The sequence below is a fragment of the Copadichromis virginalis genome, linkage group LG19 (genome assembly GCF_057382275.1).
Source record: "Copadichromis virginalis isolate Kocher_CV1m ecotype Utaka linkage group LG19, C_Virginalis_male_GT1.1, whole genome shotgun sequence".
NCBI lineage: Eukaryota > Metazoa > Chordata > Actinopteri > Cichliformes > Cichlidae > Copadichromis > Copadichromis virginalis.
The window spans coordinates 610,239-631,408 of NC_140636.1; the positions used below are offsets into that span (position 1 = coordinate 610,239).

The 21,170-nt window shown below is 43.7% G+C and overlaps 2 protein-coding genes across 3 annotated transcripts in view; one reads left to right on the forward strand and one right to left on the reverse strand.

Annotated features, from left to right (window-relative positions):
* Positions 1-2,420: 2,420 nt before the first annotated feature.
* Positions 2,421-13,950, reverse strand: slc3a2b (solute carrier family 3 member 2b). Its single transcript, XM_085442406.1, has 8 exons — positions 13,565-13,950; positions 9,727-9,917; positions 9,300-9,473; positions 8,995-9,092; positions 8,658-8,800; positions 7,710-8,025; positions 7,476-7,535; positions 2,421-3,427 (listed from the first exon to the last, which is right to left on the reverse strand). The coding sequence occupies exons 1-8, from the start codon at positions 13,873-13,875 to the stop codon at positions 3,077-3,079; spliced, it is 1,644 nt and encodes a 547-aa protein (XP_085298532.1). The 5' UTR covers positions 13,876-13,950; the 3' UTR covers positions 2,421-3,076.
* A 1,638-nt stretch (positions 13,951-15,588) lies between these two features.
* LOC146685317 (uncharacterized) overlaps positions 15,589-21,170 on the forward strand; it is a 34,850-nt gene continuing 29,268 nt past the window's right edge. For both annotated transcript variants that reach the window (XR_014916937.1, XM_085442408.1), the window contains exons 1-3: positions 15,589-15,838; positions 16,137-16,261; positions 18,962-19,100. Coding sequence is in view for 1 of the 2 variants with exons in the window: in XM_085442408.1 (XP_085298534.1) it covers positions 15,742-15,838; positions 16,137-16,261; positions 18,962-19,100 (361 nt within the window). In the remaining variant the exon portion in view is untranslated. The remainder of the gene's footprint in view (positions 15,839-16,136; positions 16,262-18,961; positions 19,101-21,170) is intronic.

Genomic DNA, 21,170 nt, shown 5'->3' on the forward strand with positions numbered 1-21,170 from the left:
GCCTGCATCTTCAAACTAGGACCTCACCAGCAGCCTGCATCTTCAAACTAGGACCTCACCAACAGCCTGCATCTTCAAACTAGGACCTCACCAACAGCCTGCATCTTCAAACTAGGACCTCACCAGCAGCCTGCATCTTCAAACTAGGACCTCATCAACAGCCTGCATCTTCAAACTAGGACCTCACCAACAGCCTGCATCTTCAAACTAGGACCTCATCAACAGCCTGCATCTTCAAACTAGGACCTCACCAGCAGCCTGCATCTTCAAACTAGGACCTCATCAACAGCCTGCATCTTCAAACTAGGACCTCACCAACCGTCTCCTCCTTCAAACTAGGACCTCACCAACAGCCTGCATCTTCAAACTAGGACCTCACCAGCAGCCTGCATCTTCAAACTAGGACCTCATCAACAGTCTCCTCCTTCAAACTAGGACCTCACCAACCGTCTCCTCCTTCAAACTAGGACCTCACCAGCAGCCTGCATCTTCAAACTAGGACCTCACCAACAGTCTACATCTTTAAAGTTGGACTTCACAGGATACCCTTCCATCTCTCTGCACAGTGGCACATTCTCTTCTACATAGTAAAATGTTAGTGTTCTCAGTTGCGCCGCCCAGTAGTACCATAGTGGGCTTGGGTATTTAAGCCCTCCTCTGTCGTAAGGCAGATAGAAGAGAGATAGGCGCAGCATGGGGCATCTGTTCTTCCATAAAAATTTGATGAAGAGTGTCCTCAGTTGAGAAAACAAATCGCTTGGTGGTGGCAGAGGCAAGTTTTGAAATAAATACAACAGTTTAGGGAGTATATTTATTTTAAGAGTATTTATTTTCCCCATTAATGACATTGGTAGAGCAGTCCATCTATCCAGAGAGTTTGAGACATCTTGAATAACTGAATTATAGTTGATTTCTATGATATCATTACGCAAAGGAACAATTTGGATGCCGAAATAGGTGAAGCTATTAACAACCTTAAATTGAGTAACAACAGAGGTTGGGTTTTCCATATCTAATTGGTTTATTAACATAATTGATGTTTTAGACATATTGATCTTGTAACCAGAAATTTTACCAAACTCCTTAATCAATTCTAGCAGAGCCGGGATGGATTTGTTAATATTTTTAAGAAAAATAATTAAATCATCTGCATGAAAGGCTAAGCGATGTTCTGTCCTATTGTTACACCAGAAGTACTATCATGGGATCTCACTGTGATAGCCAAAGGCTCGATTGCCATAATGAACAACAGTGTGGACAAAACGTCCCCTTTTCTAAATCATCAATTTATTTTTATGCTTTTTGAGATATTATTGTTAGTCAAGTTTTGTGCATATGATTCCTTATAAAGTAATCTTATCCAATTACAAAAATTCTCTCCCAGACCAAAGCACCCCAGAGTCTCAAAGAAATAAGGCCATTCCACTCTGTCGAATGCTTTTTCAGCATCTCGTGACAGTAAAGCAGTGTCCCGAGCCCCTTTTGGTCATAAAGAAGCTTCAGAATCCTTCGGACGTTGTGGAATCCTTGTCTGTCCTGAATGAATCCATTCTGAACTCTCCCAATTATCTTAGGTAGTATTTCTTTGTTTCTCTTGGCTAAGATTTTACAAAGTATTTTCAAATCCGCATTAAGCAGACTGATGGGTCTCCAGTTTTCACATTTATTGTGTGGTTCGGGAGCAGAGCGACTAATGCTCCTCTCAGGGACTGCGGTATGGTGCCTTTTTGAAAGGACTCTGTAAACATTTTTAAAATTGGAGTCAACACTTTAAACACCTTGGCATTTAACCCATACTGAGTCTTGACATTTATTTTTTTCTTATTATTTTACTTGTTTCTGATATGTGGAGTCTCTATATTGTTTCCATGAAAACCATTAATGAAAAGTAAGGTCTGTGTAATACAGATCCAGTTTTCAGAATGAGCAGTTTAGACTTTGTCCCGAATTCGAAAATGTTGAGCAATGAAACCAACCACGCCCCTTCATGCGTTTACAATAATTGTGATATATGTCAGTTACAGTAAATATTCATTTAGAAAGCAGACAGAAGTTCCTCCTTCTATCACATTCTTCCATATATGCCAATCTGTTTCACCCTCCAGAGGGTCCCTGAGGATTGACACTTTTCTTCACTCTTCTTCTGTCACCTGTTACTAGGCAAACTCAAATGCAATTAGAAGCTAAATGTGTCCCAGGCCTTTGGCCTAGAATGAATACTATCATGTATGTTTGTAAGCGTGCATGCTTAAACCTTCTGTTGCTCTCGGTCACTTACACCATGGATCCCCTGGACATCGCGCCAAGCTTAAGACCTTTAAATAGACCAAGCATCACTCTATATAAGCCTGCATGTGACTTTAATGGTTTAACTGGAGACGAGGAACTTAAAACTACAAAAACTGACAGACTCTCATGGATGCTGTGCTTTTCTTTCATTTTTATTTTTCATGTTTTCTTAGAATTCACAATACAGAAAGGAAAAGTGACGTGTCATATAAGACATAACCCAATACATCCAAGAAGAAGAAATGACATCATACAGCAGAGCACTCTGAAGCATTTGCTACTAACCAGTAAGCTTGACCTTGTTGAGACATGATTTAGGGAGGTCACTAAACTGAACACAATACCACATCTTTGCCCATAATTGGCCACATTTATTCTAACTGTTGCTGGTTAAGTAACACAGTTCTGAATCCGTTTGCAGTATCACAGGTGATGAGCACAGATCACTGAAGTATATTTCTGCATGTTTATTCTGGATGAATGTAAGACACCAGATTCTGGGAAGTGTCAAATATATAAGCATGCTTCAATATTAGCGTATTTGTTAGCAAGACATGTTAAAAACAGGCAACTACCAGGACATTTTACAAAGCCTTTTTGTTCAGCTTCTGAGAGCATTTATATTATTTTCACATGAAATTATATCATTAGTCGTTATCACTAAGTCACTGAATCTGAAATGATGTGTCGTATGTAATTAGACAACAATATTTCCCCTCACCTCACCATGATGTCAGTCTCTCTGAATCAGACTTTCATCAACATCTACTCTCTGCTAGTATCTTTTCTATCCCGTGTAGGGAAACTTGAGTAGCGCAGCTTCCCCGGGGCCAAGCCGCAGGTTTGTAAGATCCACGCTGCTGTCGGCAGGCATTGTGCTGCTGTTGGTGCTGAGAACAACCACAGCCGTCGGGGGCAGCACTGTGTGGCTCAGCTGCAGCACCGCTGACTCCTCTGCAGCCCAGTTGAAGGCGGCGAGGTAACGCTCGTTCTGATCCCACACCCGCAGGTAAGCCAGGGAGGAGGAGGAGTTAAAAAGGAGGATGAAGTCTCCAAACAGCAGGGAACGCTCTTTACCCCGCAGCTCACTCACAGTGCTGAAAAACCTGCGACAGGTCAGGCGCTCAGCCCGCTCCTCCTGCACAGAGAGAGCACACAATCACTATGTGATATTAACTGTTATCGGTAGGATGCTAGGTTACAATACTCCTGCTCGAACAACTACAGCCAATAACAGCAAACCTGCAGAGAAGGTGTTCATAATCACATCTGTGGTCACCATGACTACCATCTGCCATTGGTTTTGGCTATGACTTGTGAAGCCACAGTCATTTGGATGCCATGTTGTTGGGTTGTTTGAGTCACAGGTTATGATATTTAGCCTACATGATGTAGTGCTAAGTTATCATCTGATGCACACATGCACACAGATACAATACATATAGCACATTTAAAAAACCACAGGTATGCCAAAGTGCTTCACAGAACGAGTTAGAGCAATAATAAATACAAACACAAAATACAAATAAAATATACTAACAGGCGGGTGACATAACTAACCAATAATACACCAGGTGTAGTAGGCACAACCCGAAAGGCTGAAGGTTAAAACATTATAAATATTAATAAAGCTAGAAAGATAACTTACAGTACACCAGAAATGCGGGGGAAGCAAGGCTAAACAAATAAGTTTTTAATCGAGATTTAAAAGATTGAATTGAATCAGACACCTTGAGGGAGGTTATTCCAGAGGTAGGATGCGACAGCGGCGAATGCACGGTCACCTCTGGTCTTGAGCCGAGATCTAGGTCGCACCAGGAGTATTTGGCCTGATCTAAGCGCTCTCCCAGGGGTATAACAGCTGAGGAGATCCGTAAGATAGCTGGGCGCGGTGCTATTTATGATTTTAAAAGTGAGCAATAAGATTTTAAAATCAATACGAAATTTAACAGGGAGCCAGTGCAGGTCAGAAAGAGCTGGAGTAATAGACTCAAACCTGCCAGTTCCAGTTAAGAAACGCGCAGCCGCATATTGAACGAGCTGCAGTTTGTGAACGAGGGCAGAATGGAGACCAGTGTAAAGGGAATTACAGTAATCTAAGCTTAATGTAACAAAGGCATGGATAAGTTTCTCCAGGTCCTTACGTAGTATGTAGGGCTTGGCCTTAGAGATTAGACGTAGTTGATTGAACTCGATTTAACTACGGAGGACACGTGTTTGTCCAACTTGAAGGAACTGTCCCAGGGTCCTCACAGTGTCAGAAAGGGAGTCAGCAAAGGGCCCAAAAATACCAGTTAGTTCAGCCCGAGAGGAGGGAGTATCAAAGACTACAATTTCAGTCTTCTTATCATTTAAAATGAGAGAATTGCTCAGTAGCCAGATTTTAACTTCATTCATACAATCAAAGAAGTGTTGCAACGACGATCCTCAGCTAGTTCAAAATAGATTTGAATGTCATCCACATAGAAGTGGAAAGAAATATTGTATTTATCAAAGATTTGGCCCAAGGGTAACAAGTATAAAGAGAACAGCATGGGACCCAGCACGGACCCCTGGGGGACACCAGAGGTAACAGGGGCAATGGAGGAGGCGTAGGTATCCATGGTGACAGAAAAGGGCCTTTCTGAGAGATTTAAACCAGCTAAGGGCACTGCCTGTGATGCCCACCAGATGCTCAAGCCTCATTAAAAGGACATTATGGTCCACCAAATCAAAAGCAGAGGACAAATCAAGCAAAATGAACACCACAGGGCGCCCTGAGTCAGCGATTGAGAGAAGATCATTAAAGACTCTCAGTAATGCAGTTTAAACCCCGACTGAAATTTTTGGTGGCCAGAGACTTAGAAGAGTAAGCCGGTCATAAGTTAGCAATGCAGAGCCACCTGAATAGCATATTAGCAGAAAGGTAAGAAGCAGCAGAGAGCAGTGGAGACGGCCTGCCGAACACACTGGCGCCATCTCAATGCCAAGACTCAATGACAAGATAGCATGAAACCAGAATTTCCCTTCTAGGATGGATGGATTCCCTGGATTCAATAAGACGTGACACTAAAGTCTAAAGACACCAGCGAAGTGGATCACAGGCGAGAGAGCTGAGCATCGTTTGTCCAGTTTTACTTCTGTCTGAAGCGAAGCCTCCTCTTTGAATGACTACTTATACAGTAACTAAATCAAACTTACCCCCAGTGATAAATGTTAATAAACTGTTTGTTTATGCAGGCTGAATGCACATTCAAACAGGGACCAAGCTTTAGTAGGTTATACTGATACTGTCACTACCACACCAGGTCAACTGTATTACCAGCATGTAATACTATACTATTATTCAAAGCACGCTCCACCCACACAATCAACTCAAATAACACACCTCTGCAGTCTGGTACTGAGAGTTTGTTTGTTTTATCCCTATTACAGTGGGGCAAAAAAGTATTTAGTCAGCCACCGATTGTGCAAGTTCCCCCACCTAAAATGATGACAGAGGTCAGTAATTTGCACCAGAGGTACACTTCAACTGTGAGAGACAGAATGTGAAAAAAAAAATCCATGAATCCACATGGTAGGATTTGTAAAGAATTTATTGGTAAATCAGGGTGGAAAATAAGTATTTGGTCAATAACAAAAATACAACTCAATACTTTGTAACATAACCTTTGTTGGCAATAACAGAGGTCAAACATTTACTATAGGTCTTTACCAGGTTTGCACACACAGTAGCTGGTATTTTGGCCCATTCCTCCATGCAGATCTTCTCGAGAGCAGTGATGTTTTGGGGCTGTCGCCGAGCAACACGGACTTTCAACTCCCGCCACAGATTTTCTATGGGGTTGAGGTCTGGAGACTGGCTAGGCCACTCCAGGACTTTCAAATGCTTCTTACGGAGCCACTCCTTTGTTGCCCGGGCGGTGTGTTTTGGATCATTGTCATGTTGGAAGACCCAGCCTCGTTTCATCTTCAAAGTTCTCACTGATGGAAGGAGGTTTTGGCTCAAAATCTCACGATACATGGCCCCATTCATTCTGTCCTTAACACGGATCAGTCGTCCTGTCCCCTTGGCAGAAAAACAGCCCCATAGCATGATGTTTCCACCCCCATGCTTCACAGTAGGTATGGTGTTCTTGGGATGCAACTCAGTATTCTTCTTCCTCCAAACACGACGAGTTGAGTTTATACCAAAAAGTTCTACTTTGGTTTCATCTGACCACATGACATTCTCCCAATCCTCTGCTGTATCATCCATGTGCTCTCTGGCAAACTTCAGACGGGCCTGGACATGCACTGGCTTCAGCAGCGGAACACGTCTGGCACTGCGGGATTTGATTCCCTGCCGTTGTAGTGTGTTACTGATGGTGACCTTTGTTACTTTGGTCCCAGCTCTCTGCAGGTCATTCACCAGGTGCCCCCGTGTGGTTCTGGGATCTTTACTCACCGTTCTCATGATCATTTTGACCCCACGGGATGAGATCTTGCGTGGAGCCCCAGATCGAGGGAGATTATCAGTGGTCTTGTATGTCTTCCATTTTCTGATGATTGCTCCCACAGTTGATTTTTTCACACCAAGCTGCTTGCCTATTGTAGATTCACTCTTCCCAGTCTGGTGCAGGTCTACAATACTTTTCCTGGTGTCCTTCGAAAGCTCTTTGGTCTTGGCCATGGCGGAGTTTGGAGTCTGACTGTTTGAGGCTGTGGACAGGTGTCTTTTATACAGATGAGTTCAAACAGGTGCCATTCATACAGGTAACGAGTGGGGGACAGAAAAGCTTCTTACAGAAGACGTTACAGGTCTGTGAGAGCCAGAGATTTTCCATGTTTGAGGTGACCAAATACTTATTTTCCACCCTGATTTACCAATAAATTCTTTACAAATCCTACCATGTGGATTCATGGATTTTTTTTCACATTCTGTCTCTCACAGTTGAAGTGTACCTCTGGTGCAAATTACTGACCTCTGTCATAATTTTAAGTGGGGGAACTTGCACAATCGGTGGCTGACTAAATACTTTTTTGCCCCACTGTATATAACCTGTATTTATATATGTGTATGCATGGTATATTTATGCTCATGTCCTTACTCTCATTCCCCTTTATTTAGTATTTCAACTCTGTAACAACTTCTGTCGATGCTGTGCTACTGGAAACTGACTTTCCCACCCGAGGGATTAATGAGGTTTCATCTAATCTAATCTTACCTGCAGAGTCCCATTCAGCTCCTCATTGGAGTCCCAAAGCATCTTGGGAAACTTGGTGCCCTTTCGTGGAAATAATAAAATCTTAATATCACAACAAATACAAGTAATAGTACAATATGTATTCATATGTATTCATGCTTTGTGCTTCTCTGTAACTACAATGAGGCTAAAGCAAAGAACACGAGCTTATTAAAATACTGAAGTCCTGAGAGTTTACTGTACAGATGTCCTCACCTCGTCCATCAGACCTATCTCATCTCCGTAGCTGAAGATGGGCGTCCCGGGCAATGTCAGCAGCAGCAACTGATGCAGTTTAACTAGAGCTGGGCCCACCAGTGAAGCCATGTGACCCTCGAGCCGCCCCCCCAGATTCCAGGCGAGATTCATCTGACTCTGGGACGAATACAAGTGCTGGATAGAGCGAGCGAGCTCCGTGACATCCGTGTCACGTGAATGAAGGACCCGGGAGATCAGGAGGTCAACACCCGTGGAAGAGAGGAGGGTGGACACATCTTCAGCAGAGGAGCGGTCTGTGACGCCAATCAAGACTCTGAAAATCACATGCGCAGAAGGTTTACGTAATCCAGAGATTAACTGATGTTAATGCGGGACTTTCTCAGGTAGATCTAATAAACACAGACTAAAAATGATCTGGTCCTAAAGCAGAGCTATGTAGTTCTGGACACATGGCCTCAGTAGGGTCTCCCAGAGGAAGAGTGATTCAGAAAACCCCTGTGAAGGAGAAAGCAAGGTCCACCCTGGTGGGACAAGGTGACAGTCCCAGGCAGTAACAGCAGGGCAGAATACACAGCCTGTCAGCCACAGAAAAACTCTACTGTATGTAAATGTTCTGCAATATTTGAGTGAGAAAGTCCTCGAGCGTATTAACCAAAACAAAAGAGAACTTTTCTGGACCGTGGGGAACTTTCATGTGCAGGTGTTTGCCACATGAAGTGTTGGGCTGTTGCATCTGCTATGTTGGAATAACAACCCAGCGGCTTCGTAAAGTAAAGGGACACTTGCATAGTAAACACTTTTACAAACTTCAAATGTAATCTAAGTGACAAGACACAGACACACAGACGTGGGTAAAGCTGGAGGTTTCCTGCTGCTGCTGCCATCTCCTGCTTCATGAAATCTCTGCTAGTACTCGGTGACATCCAGGCGCACTGTTTTCCTCACCTGCTGTTGGGATGCTTGTCCGTCCTGTTCTGCACGATGGCTCGGATGTCGTTCCAAAGAGACGGCACCACTGTGGCCACGCGCTCCACCCCTGACAGCTGGATGCCATCCACGCCTTCGTCCAGCCAGAACACCAGAGCAGACTGAGGCACACGGACACACTCGTCACTTCTGTTACCCACCTGATGACTGCTTTTAATGAATAATAACTTAACTGGATTCAAATGATTTTAATGTTAATATTGGAAGCAACAATGACTTTACTGCCGCGCACTGAGATTTCTGGCACATTTAGCTGAACAGCAGTCAGCAGCATGTGTGTGACATCAGCACTCACCTTCAGTCTCTCTGCTACAATCGTCACACTGCTGTTGGAGAACCAGGGCCCGGACGAGCCCAGGTAGTTTGGAGTCAAATCCAGAACCACAAAAACACCTGCACAGGTGAGCAAATGTACTACAGTAAGTACATGTGTACTTTGGTGTCGTTCTTCATATACTTGAGTCGATCTCTTTGACTTTTTCAGAGCATTTTAGTGAAACATTCATTCTGGTCTGTAGTCAGCATGACTCCCACTGATATGGGACATAAAACGTGAAACATCATGAGACTGCTGCTTCTGTAGAAGGCTGTCTCCCTGACCCTTTTTATGAGCAGCCTGGACGAAACCCTTAAACTGGTCCAGGTTTCCAGCCTCGGGGGAAATCTCCTCAAAGCTCAGGTTCACAGCTTCATCCGGAGGCGCCACGTGGATCGGCCCGACCACCAGCCCTTTGACTTTCAGCTGAGCCAAACTGTTGACCTTTTGTTCCAGGCCTGAGGTGGAAACACACACAGTGAGGAGGAGCAGTAGTTTACTGTTGTGATGGTTCTTTGTGGTGACTCTTTTATACTTCAGCAGCTGCTGACGTTGTGTTTGCCTGATTTTACATCTGACTGTAGAAAACACAGCAAACGGTCAGATGACGAGCAGGGAGTTGCAGACAGAGCATGTTGCATGTTACACATTTAGTGGAGAATGATGCAAAGATGATATTTATGTGTGATCTCTATCTACGTTTGGACTCACCTTTCAGGTTGTGGGTGTCGGTGAAAGCCTGGATGTTTCCAATCTGGTACAGAGGCCCATCGTTCCACCAGTTGGTGTTGGGCAGATCTTTGCAGCGAGGGGCCTGCAGGATGATGAGGACGGCCCCCACCAGCATCCCCAACCAGCCGAGCCAGAACACCACCAGCAGCGCCCAGCGGGTCCTCACCCAGCTGAGAAACAGGAAAAGGCTGGATTATCAATGAGCCGAGGCTCCTGCAGGTACCCAAACGTGACTCTCTGGACGACTGAAGTGAATCTGGAAACGCACCACGGCTATGAATGCTGAAATGTTTGTGTTTCCTTTGTGACGCCTTCGACGATTTTCACGTCTTGGCCAAAAGACCCAGAACATGTAAAGGTCAAAGTGTTCAAATATGTGAAACAAATCTGCTAAAGCCCACGTCAGTTGATATTGTTGCCATGCAAAATTATCAGACAGCTGTGGGCACTGTTTCATCTCAGGGATGGGGGTGGCTGTAGCTCAGGTGGCAGAGCAGATCAGCCACCAACCAGAAGGGCGGTGGTTCGATCCCGGTGCTCGTGTCTGCATGCCAAATATCCTTGGGCAAGATACTAACCCCATGTTGCTCTCCGATGCATCCATCGGAGTGTGAATGTGTGTGAATGTTAGATACTTAAACTTAGAAGAAGTGCTTGTGTAAACGGGTGTGAATGAATTAGTTGTGTAGAGCGCTTTGAGTGCTCAGACAGTAGGAAAGCGCTATATAAGAACCAGTTTAGCCCAACAAATGCCTCGAACTCATTTTTCTGAACTTTTAACATTTAACCCTTTTAACTTCTTCCTAAGATTTGATCAAATGTCAAGAATACTACATTTAAAATAAAGTACTGTATTAACTACTGTGTTACATGTTTCATATTTTCACATTCTTACACCTCTTCTTGATTTCTCTTAACTTTTCTCCAAACCTGAGCTTTCCCTCTGCTGTCAGCCGAAGACAGAAATCTTTACGTTCTTTACACTCCGGTACTGCATCCTGTCTTTTGGTCAACGCCACTGTCTCCAAATATCATCTGACAGCTGGTCTCACTGCTGTCATCCCTGACACTATATGAATCAGAAAACAGAGGAGCATAGAGTGACACAGCACGAGTCAGACAGAAAAATCTCTGCAGTTTACTTTGCTTGTCACGGTTTGAGAGCCTGCACATTGTTGTTACAGAAAAACTAAAATGTTGTGCACTGAACTGAGATATTAAACCAGGATTATAATAATGGTGTTGCTATGGCAATGACATTGTGATACAACATTTTTATATTGCATAAAAATGTATAGAGGTATCATCATGTACAACAGCATCGGAGCATACTAATTAACACAGAAGAACTAAAGAACTGTGAAAGGTGAAAAAACGAAGCATTTCTCTGATATTTCCACAAATCTCGCGTCCTTTTTAGTACAATTAACTCCCTTCAGTCCATCTCCGAGTCTTTTTTGTGGTTTAACAGAATGCAACAATTAAACATCTTTGCTTTTGTTGCTGTCCTTGGTAGATTTGAACCTGCGTCCCTCCCTCCTCTTATTAAAACTGTAAGACAAGACAGGGACTGATTTTAACCCTCAGGAAAAATGTGTAGTCTCCAGCTGGCTGTGTTTGCTTTGGTCGCTACCATATTGCTGCGGTCGCAGGGTCAATGGCAGTGATGGCCTACAGATGCTGGCAGCTACCTCTCTGCTCTGAATCATACCTGTTATTAATCTGTCTCTCTTCCACAGCATGTCTTTATCCTTCTCTCACCCCAACCAATCACAGCAGATGGCCCCGCCCCTCCCTGAGCCTGGTTCTGCTGGAAGTTTCTTCCTGTTCAAAGGGAGTTTTTCCTTCCCACTGTCGCCAAAGTGCTTGTTCATAGGGGGCTGCTGCACGGAGGTACAGTTTTTACTCTGTTTCTGGTTTAGTATCATGCCAACCCTAGCATGTACAAAGCTCTGACTTGAACCCCACTGAAAATGACTAAAGTCTTTTCTTTGAAAGTAAAATCTCAGCCCACACAAATATATCAACAGCAGTGATCACAAAACGGTGCATAACTGACGACAGTAGTGAGATCTTTAACCAGGTCTTCCCATTAACACCTGACCTGTCCAGAGGGTCAGTCAATGAGCTCGTCAATAGCTTCAATGCTAACATGTTAAATGTAATGGACACTATTGCTCCCATTAAGGTGAAGGTTATCTCTGGAAGGAAAAAGTCTCCATGGAGAAACTCCACACTGGTGAAAAATGAAAAAAGAGAGTGTAGGAAAGCTGAGCGCAGATGGAGAAAAACAAACCTCCAGGTTCATTATGACATCTATAAAGAGAAACTTCACAATTATAATTTACAACTGAGGAATGCAAGGAGGTCCTACTTCTCTGACATCATCACTAAAAACAGCCATAATGCTCGGGTCTTATTTTCTACAGTTGACAGGCTAACAAACCCTCCTGTGTCAGTGGCAGCTGAACTTCATTCGACCATGGCCTGCAATGACTTTGCCAAATTCTTCACTGAAAAAATCCAAAAAATTAGACAAGCAGTTGGTACATCAACAGCATATTCAGAATATGTACTGTGTCCACCAAAAAACTGTTTAAACACCATGAAACAGTTTCAACCTATTAACAGCAAAGACCTGGAGGACATCTTAGGTCAACTGAACTCCTCCTCCTGCTGTTTAGATGTCCTGCCAACAAGTTTTTTCAAAAAGGTCTCAAAGACTTTAGAGTCAGACCTGTTACAGATCGTCAACTTTTCTTTATTATCAGGTGTGTTTCCAGAATCACTAAAAACTGCTGTAATCAAACCTATACTGAAAAAGGACAATCTTGACAAGACACAAATGAACAACTACAGGCCGATCTCAAATCTCCCGTTTTTAAGTAAGATCATTGAAAAAGCAGTTTCTCAACAGCTCAGTTACTTCTTAAAACAGAATAATTGCTACGATGCCTTCCAGTCAGGTTTTAGACAGAACCACAGCACTGAAACCGCTCTGACCAAAGTGTTTAAGCCTCAGATCAGCTGAAACACTCAGTTTATTTAAATCCAGGTTGAAGACTCACCTGTTCTCAGCTGCACTTGAATAAAGCACCAAATCCACACTTTTCAGCTTAGATTTCAAAACTAACATTTTAACTACTGATTTTATCTGTTTGTTTGTTAGTTAGTTAGTTTGCTTGTTTTAATCAATTTTAAATCATGCTTTTTATTTGTTTTTGTTTCTAATGTCTCTGTAAAGCACTTTGAATCACCTTGTTGTTGAATTGTGCTATACAAATAAACTTGCCTTGGCTAAAGTCGATGCTAGAAGATCATCAAATATGGAGGAGTTGAGAGATTAACCAAGGAAGGGTGGGCAACGGTCTGTGACTGCTCAGGCGACATGTGCAAATGACAGCAAGATATTCAGCTGACTGTTAGCATCAGGGGAGCTAATCGTTTTAGTTTCTGTGTGCAAAGCAAAAATAATCTAACTAGGTTTGGAGAGTAACATACGCTCTACTGAAGATGGCATCTTATTCAGGCTTATTTCCAAGAGACACTGCTCAACTGCATCTATTACAGCAGAAAAGCCTGCAGACCAGACTAATTCAAACATCTCATACACCAGCTGATTAAAAATATGAAAAAGAAGCAGTCCAGCAGTCGGCCTCCTTAGTTCCCAGATGTTTCTGGAGATGGGAATGGTCCATTTTTGAGATGTGCAGCTATTTGTAAGTATTGTGTTTTGCTGGTGTCATGCAGAAATAAATAAATAAAAGGAACGACAGAGCCTCGCCCTGCAGGGGTGTGCACAGTGTGTCCTCCTCACCCCGGGGTGCCCGCCACCCTCATCAGCTCCTCCTTGTTCAGCCCAGTGAATTTCACCTCCTCCTCCTCGTCGGGGATCTTCAGCTTTACCAAGCCATTCTTCTCCGCCGTCGTCGGTGCCTCCTGCCCGCTGGCAGAGGGTGTGTCGGCGGCCTGGTCTCCTCCCGTCATCGGCTGCTTCTCCTGCTCCTCCTGGTCCAGATCTGCCTCGCTCACATCGGCCTCCGTGGCATCAGCATCCACCTGAGCGGGACCCGCCTCGTCCTTGTGCTCAGCATCCTTCATCTCTACGTTGGTCTCCTCCGTGTTCATGTCGGCCTAGTCCGGTTACTGATGGAAGAGCTGCAGACACGCTTCAGTCTGTGCGACGTTCACAGACAGTGGGACAGACGAACATGTAAGTAAAATTTATTTATATAGCACATTTCACAGATAAAAATCACAAAGTGCTTTACAGTAAGATCAGACATACAAGTTAAAATTAATTAAATTAGTTAAAAGCCCGTTTGTATAAAAATGTCTTCAGCTGCTTTTTAAAGGAGTCAGTAGAGTATTTGAACCAATACGTGTTTCATTGGCGTTCAGCTGTGCCAGCACACACTTTAAATGGTCTATTTAAAGTGACCCTCTGTAAGCCAACTGGGCCAGCTCACAGAAAGGTGAATATGGTGAATGGAGCGGCTATAATGTAGCGCATTTCTATTGTAGCCACTCAAAGCGCTGTAACACGACTCGTCCATGAAGCCCTTTTATTCTCTGCGTAGGTGCTTTCTGTCTAATGATAATGTGATGCCCAAAAGCTTTAGCATTCAGACTGGAGGTGAAACCACCTGCCAATCAGCAGACGACCTGCTCTGATGACAGCCACTCTGAAACTACAGCACGAACAAAATATGTTCAAAATACAAAGCAAACAAAAATATAAACATCAGTTTTGGTTTTTAGGATCATTTTCTTGTTTTCGTTTCCAGAAAATGATTTCTGTAGTCTGGTTTCTCCTACCAATGCTTGAACAGAGATTTCCGAGCGCACCTGAATGTGACATCAAATAGGATTGGGCCAGTTTTACATACGTCAGTTGTAGAAATTGTTGAATAAATAAATAAATGAATAAATAAATAAATAAATAGGAGAGCTGCGTGAAGTTGCAGCTTGCAGTGCTGTGTTGCTTGAAAGCATCTCTCCGTCTGTCTGTCAGCGGGAGACTGTGGCCTGATGGTGACAGCTGGAAGGACTGACTGCATCACTTCGCTCTCCTCTTTTGTTTTATTAAATGTCTTTATTTTTTGGATTACTACTGCTACTCTTTTATTCCCCCTGTCACTGTAACAATCAGAATTATTGTCCGAAGGCCGAAAAAAGACCAGAACAGATTTATTTTCCCAAGCAGACTAATACAGCTTCCACTTGACTGTCATATTTTATTATTATTATTGTAAATGTACGAATTTATTCATTTTTTTCATTTTGAGGTATTGCAATCAGAACCCGACAGGACCAGGGGACAGGAAAGAAAGAAAGGAGGGGGACGAACACCAGAGGAGGAGCTGCTGAGAAAAAGCATCAGGAACACATCCGTCTCCACCTTTAAGTAAAGAAGTTGAATCAGTACTTTAGCTTTCAGCAGAGTATTTTTAAACAATGGTGTCTATACGTCTACTCAAGTACAGGATGCCAGTGTGTTTGCCTGGATATGTCCCCCAAAGTGTCCACTAAACAAATATGTTGGGATGATTTCTTGTGTTTGCAGAATATCTCTAGAATTAGAAACATGCTGTCGCTGAAAAACCACTTCATTTCTCCTGGACTACTGTCATTCATCATCATCACCTTGTGTTTATGCCAAATGCTGCAGCAGGAGTGCTGGCAGGCACTGCTGGGCTGACATGTCCTCAGGCTGCTGCTCGGGACCTGTCCGGTCAGGGAAACACGGACCTCCAGCAGTGCCCAGCGGGACTAGAAGCTCGTTCATACGCACTGACGGGTTTTACGGCTTTATTTAAGTTTCATTTAAGCCAGTTTTACGCCTTTCAGACAATGACTGCATAGCGTGATAGGCGGCGGTAGTGCAGCGTGAACGCGTGCAGACCGCCATTAAACCCAGAGAAGAAGAAGCTTGGCGTTTCTCGGAGGCGTGCAGCGCCTGTGACAGCTTCCTGCGTGTTTTCCAGCGTGAACATGAACGTGGCTGAAGCGAAATCAGAGCTGAAGCGGCTGCTGAGCAGGCTGAGGCCGGCTGAACTCACGCAGCTGCTGGGCTGGATGAAGAACTCAGGTAAACACGCTGCACGTGTGGCGTGGGCTTCGTGGGTCACGGCTTCAGCGGGGGACTCCTCACTGTGTCGTCACCATGTCGCGCTGTTTCCACGGTCACGCACACTTCAGGAGTAATACAGAGTGGGACGCTTCGGGGTTTTACGAGTTTGTTACATCTTCCGTTGATGCTGACAGAGCAGCCCACAGACTGACAGCATGCTGTCACCGCCGAGCCGTCATTTCCCCTTTACTCAGGAGTGTGTGTGTGTGTGTGTGTGTGTGTGTGTGTGTGTGTGTGTGTGTGTGTCTTCTTGCAGATGAGCTGGAGGACGAGCTGCTGGGAGATAACGGGCGGGTGCTGCTGCAGAGTATTGCAGAGGACCTGCGGGCAAATGTGGCCCCCGATGCTATGCTGCCCTGTGAGACCGCTGCCTACAGTAAGGTACTGTGTCTGAACTGAGCAGGTACTACAGAGCACACTGCTGATCAGTGCGCCTGCATCACTTTGTGATCAGAAGCTCATTATGACCTTCATAAGTTAATAATTAAAGTGGTGTTACTACTTTATTTACTTTACAGTGATTGGAGGCAGCTACAGGTGTAGCCACAGCTGCCCTGGGACAGACTGTGGCTACACCTGTAGCTGCCTCCACCAGTGTGTGAGAGTGAATGAACAGTGGCATTGTAAAGCGCTATATAAATGCACTCCATTATTATTATTATTATTATTATTATTATTATTATTATTATTATTATTATTATTATTATTATTGTTGTTGTTGTTTCTAATAATCACAGCTCTGTTTGGCCTTTTAAAATTCAGTTTTGGAGGCAAATAAGTGTTTTTAATGTGACACAACTTCCATCAATGTTTACATGACTGTACTACAGAGCCACGCCCACATTGTGTTTAATATGCAGCTTTCATTTTACTTCAAGCTTTTCCTCAATATTTATTTGACTTAAAATAAAAACACTATTAGATATTTAGTCATATTATATTTTTATACAGTTTTTTTATGCCGTTATTTTTGTGCCACTATTCTGAGTGCACGTAAAAAAAGTTTGCAGGTGCAAGTGTTGTATTTCGAGGAGAAATTTATTTTGAGCAAAGAAAAGCTGAATTTGAGTGAACAAAACTCATTGCTGCGTGCAAAAAAAGTATTTCAGTGTTTGCTATTATCCACACACACACACACACACACACACACACACACACACACACACACACACACACACACACACACACACACCAGCAGCCCCTCTCGCTCAGTTTTTGCATTTTCAATCGCTCGCAATGTGTTGCTCGCGCTCTCAACAGACTTGGATGCAAAAAAATCTGATTGGCTGTTCTGGTCTCCAATCAGCTCGAAGTGACGAAATGCAATATCCCAGAAACCATTTCGTCCAAAACTCAAACGAGGCAGTGGCGGAGGAACACAGAGGGGCGGAGTTTGAAATATTACTCTGTCTGAGTCACAAAATAAACTTTAAAGATATTTTCATGTGAGAATGTTTCTGTGTAAACTTCAAATACCTGCTCGATTCATCAGGACATCACATATTTGCATAAGTGCTCTGACGTCTTCGGAGATGCCTGTTACCAGCTGACCGGGTCACTCGGGTTAAACATAATATAAAAGGCTGAACTGACAAAACCACCACCAGGTGTTACAGGAAAAACCATAAAGCCTTTGAACTAAAACGCTGTTGTGACAGTGATGCACACTGTTGTTGGTATATATGTATGATTTGTATCACCTTCATGTTTCCAAACCGACATCATGACCAGCAGCTTTACAGCTGTGGCTCCAGCAAACATCAGCTGATACTAGAAATTAATATTAAATAAATTCTAACAACAGCTGATTAAGCTTAAACGTGCTGCTGTTGTTTAGCGCGACATCCGCTGGTTTCCTCTTTCTGGCCCAAAGTGGGCGATAAACAAGAGAGACGATCAGCTGATCATTGATCAGTTTCATGATTGAAGTAGCAACAGGAGAGGGAGGGGAGAGAATGAGAGAAGAAGAGGCAGCTGTGCAGCAAAGACAGAATAACTCCAGCTTTGTGTCTTTTTCATTGTAGCTGAAGTTCAGGACAAACTGTTCCTTTTCCCTTCAATACTGATGTCTTGTAATTGGTCCAGCCCAGAGTTGATCATGATTGGCTAATCCACCACCTTTCATTGTTTATACCGTTACAAAAACAAACAAACAAACATAAAAATGAAAAATCACCATCAGCCCACTGAGCAAATGTCCGGTATGCCCAATGGTCAGCTGGTGGGTAACAGGCATCTCCGAAAACGTCAGAGCACTTATGCAAATATGTGATGTCCTGATGAATCGAGCAGGTGTTTGAAGTTTACACAGAAACATTCTCACATGAAAATATCTTTAAAGTTTATTTTGTGACTCAGACAGAGTAATATTTCAAACTCCGCCCCTCTGTGTTCCTCCACCACTGCCTCGTTTTGGACGAAATGGTTTCTGGGATATTGCATTTCGTCACTTTAAGCTGATTGGAGACCAGAACAGCCAATCATATTTTTTTGCATCCAAGTCTGTGATTGGCTGGTTTTGTGGCACAAATATAACTGTGTAGAGAAAGAGTTGAGCGCGCACGGGCAGAAATGTTGAGAGCACGAGCAACACATTGAGAGCGAGCGCAAAAACTGAGCGAGAGGGGCTGCTGGTGTGTGTGTGTGTGTGTGTGTGTGGATAATAGCAAACACTGAAATACATTTTTTGCACGCAGGAATGAAGTTTGTTCACTCAAATTCAGCTTTTCTTCGCTCAAATTAAATTTCTCTTCAAAATACAACACTTGCACCTGCAGACTTTTTTACGTGCGCTCAGAATAGTGGCACAGAAATAACGGCATATTTTTTGGGGCTTACAAACATTTTCAAACCTTTCTGAAGTTTAAAAATATTGAGCCATTATATTTCAGTTTTTGATTTCGTGTTTGTGCGCCTGCTGCGTACGTCTGATCATAACGGCACTCGGACACTCACATAAGGAGGACACTGTGTTGGTAGAACGAGGCAGTGTTAGTGGAGACAGGTCTGAGCTTCATGATGTTAATGGAGAGAGGTGTGGTGATGATGAGGATGACGAGGAAGCTTTGGTACGTGTTCCAGATGCAGCGGCGGTCACGGCCGACGGTTCACGTGGATGGCTTCCTGTACGACGACGAGCAGGTGGACTCCCTGTGTGATCGGGGGCTGATGAGCCGCAACTACTGCCTCAGCTGTGGATCCCACAGGACTGCACCTCTGGGTGGGAGCACATCACCACTGCTCACCTTTGTTCAGGTCTACATGTTTAGCAGCTGTAGCTAGCTGGCAGACTCGCATGTGTGTGAAGAAGTGTTACATTAAGGAAAAAGATGACAGCTGTTTAAAGACAAACCGGCACAGTCGCTGTTCCCTCTGACATAGTCAAGTCTTACTTCAGGATCGGCTTGAATAACAAGAAAGCAAACGGTTTGTCTTTTAGCTCACAAACACAGTGCGGTGCTCAGTGTAAGAGTGTGAACACATGCAGCAGAAAGCTGCTAACCCTGACAGGCAGATGCAGGGTTATGTTACAGCCTCGTGCAGTAGAGACGATGTTTGTTAGAACGCACTAGACTTGTAGTCAAGAGCACCTAAACCCAGACCGAGACCAGAGTGTATCGAGACCGAGAAGTCTTTAAACTGCAGCCAGATGCTGCTTTGTTTACGGGTGTCAGGCATATTTATGTATTTCTGCGACGCACAGCCCTCCTCACCGCTGTCCACTGTCTCACCCACTGAGAGGACCGACGCACGCTCCACTTGACTGTCGCGTCCATCCCCCTCTCTGTGTTTCACATAATGATATTATCCTATATCCTCGCATGTGATTGGCCACAATATGGAGGGATTGGAGTAGGGCTGCCACGATTTGTCGACTAGTCACGATTACGTCGACTATCAAAATCGTCGACGACTGATTTAATAGTCGACGCGTCGTTTGAAGCTTTGTAAGATCACAAAAGACGCAGGAATAAGTGGCAGGATTTAAGAGTGTAATAACGGACTGAAACAGAAGATGGCAGCACTGCATGTACAAGGATGTCAGCTGCCGTTAAACCCCGAAGAAGAAGAAGCAGCTGTGTCCCAGAATTCATAGCGCGGCCCTGCTCAGTTGTCAACAATGGCGGCAGCTAGTTAGTTTTAACTTTACTCTTATTATTCTTTCTGGGTCACAAAATAAACGTTTAACATATTTTCAGCCGAGAATGTAGCTGTGTAAACCTCAAATATCTGCTCAGTTTATCAGGACACCGCATATTTTCAAAAGCGCTCCGACGTTTTCGGAGACGTCTGTTACCCACTAGCTCGATAGCTAGCCGGGGGCTAGGCTCACTAGAGCCGTGAGAACACCGGACTCCCCGCAAATCGTTTTCAAACCCACCGCTGTCTTTCGCTACTCAGGTTAAATATATATGAGTCACTTAGATAACTTAATGTTATTGTTTGGCTTTTTTCAGTGTTTTATTTGTTCCTGAGTAAATCAGTTTGGCTGAGATTAAAGTTATAGTTTTTACACAGCTGAATAAACGTCAAGCAGACAGCTGATTATCAGAAGTGTGAGATGCTCCAGAATATACTCCAGTGTCCTGTTATATTTTAGAAAGCAAGGAGTTTATTAAACTTCACCGAAACAATCTGCAAACTTCATAAAAATTTAACAAACTATCATCTTGTCTTTATTTTTAGTTAGCACAGACCTTAAACACTTAAAGCTGTAAGCTAATGATAGTTATATAAGAGCAGATGCTGCTGGTGCAATAAGCTGTACGTTTTACGTCCAATGGATGATGATCTGATTAGTCGACTAATCGCAAAAATAATCGGTGACTAGTCGACTATCAAAATAATCGTTTGTGGCAGCCCTAGATTGGAGCATAGCTGAGCCCCTGTGTGAGAGCTGAGCAGCCAAAGGAAATGTAGCCGGCTCTCGCTCAGTGGGAGTCGACTCTTCTGATTCACTACAAAGCGCTCTGTAAGCACGGCTCTTAGAGCTGACGCTTTTGAAATGACACATTATCGAACGCTACGTTGTGTGTCATGGATACTGTTGACTCCAGAGGCGGAGCCAGACATTTTATACACCCGGGGCTTAGCCCCAAAGGGTAGTATGCAGGGGGAGGGTGACTGAAAGATTTATTAGGCTGAGTTATGAGTTTTGTTCAAAAAAGAATGACTTCATATAGGAAAAAATATATATCACATATGCAGGACACCTTAAACTAGTTTTTTAATTAAGCAGCAAGTCAGAACAAAGTCAGGGCTAGGGATGGGTACTGGTATCCGGTGCCAT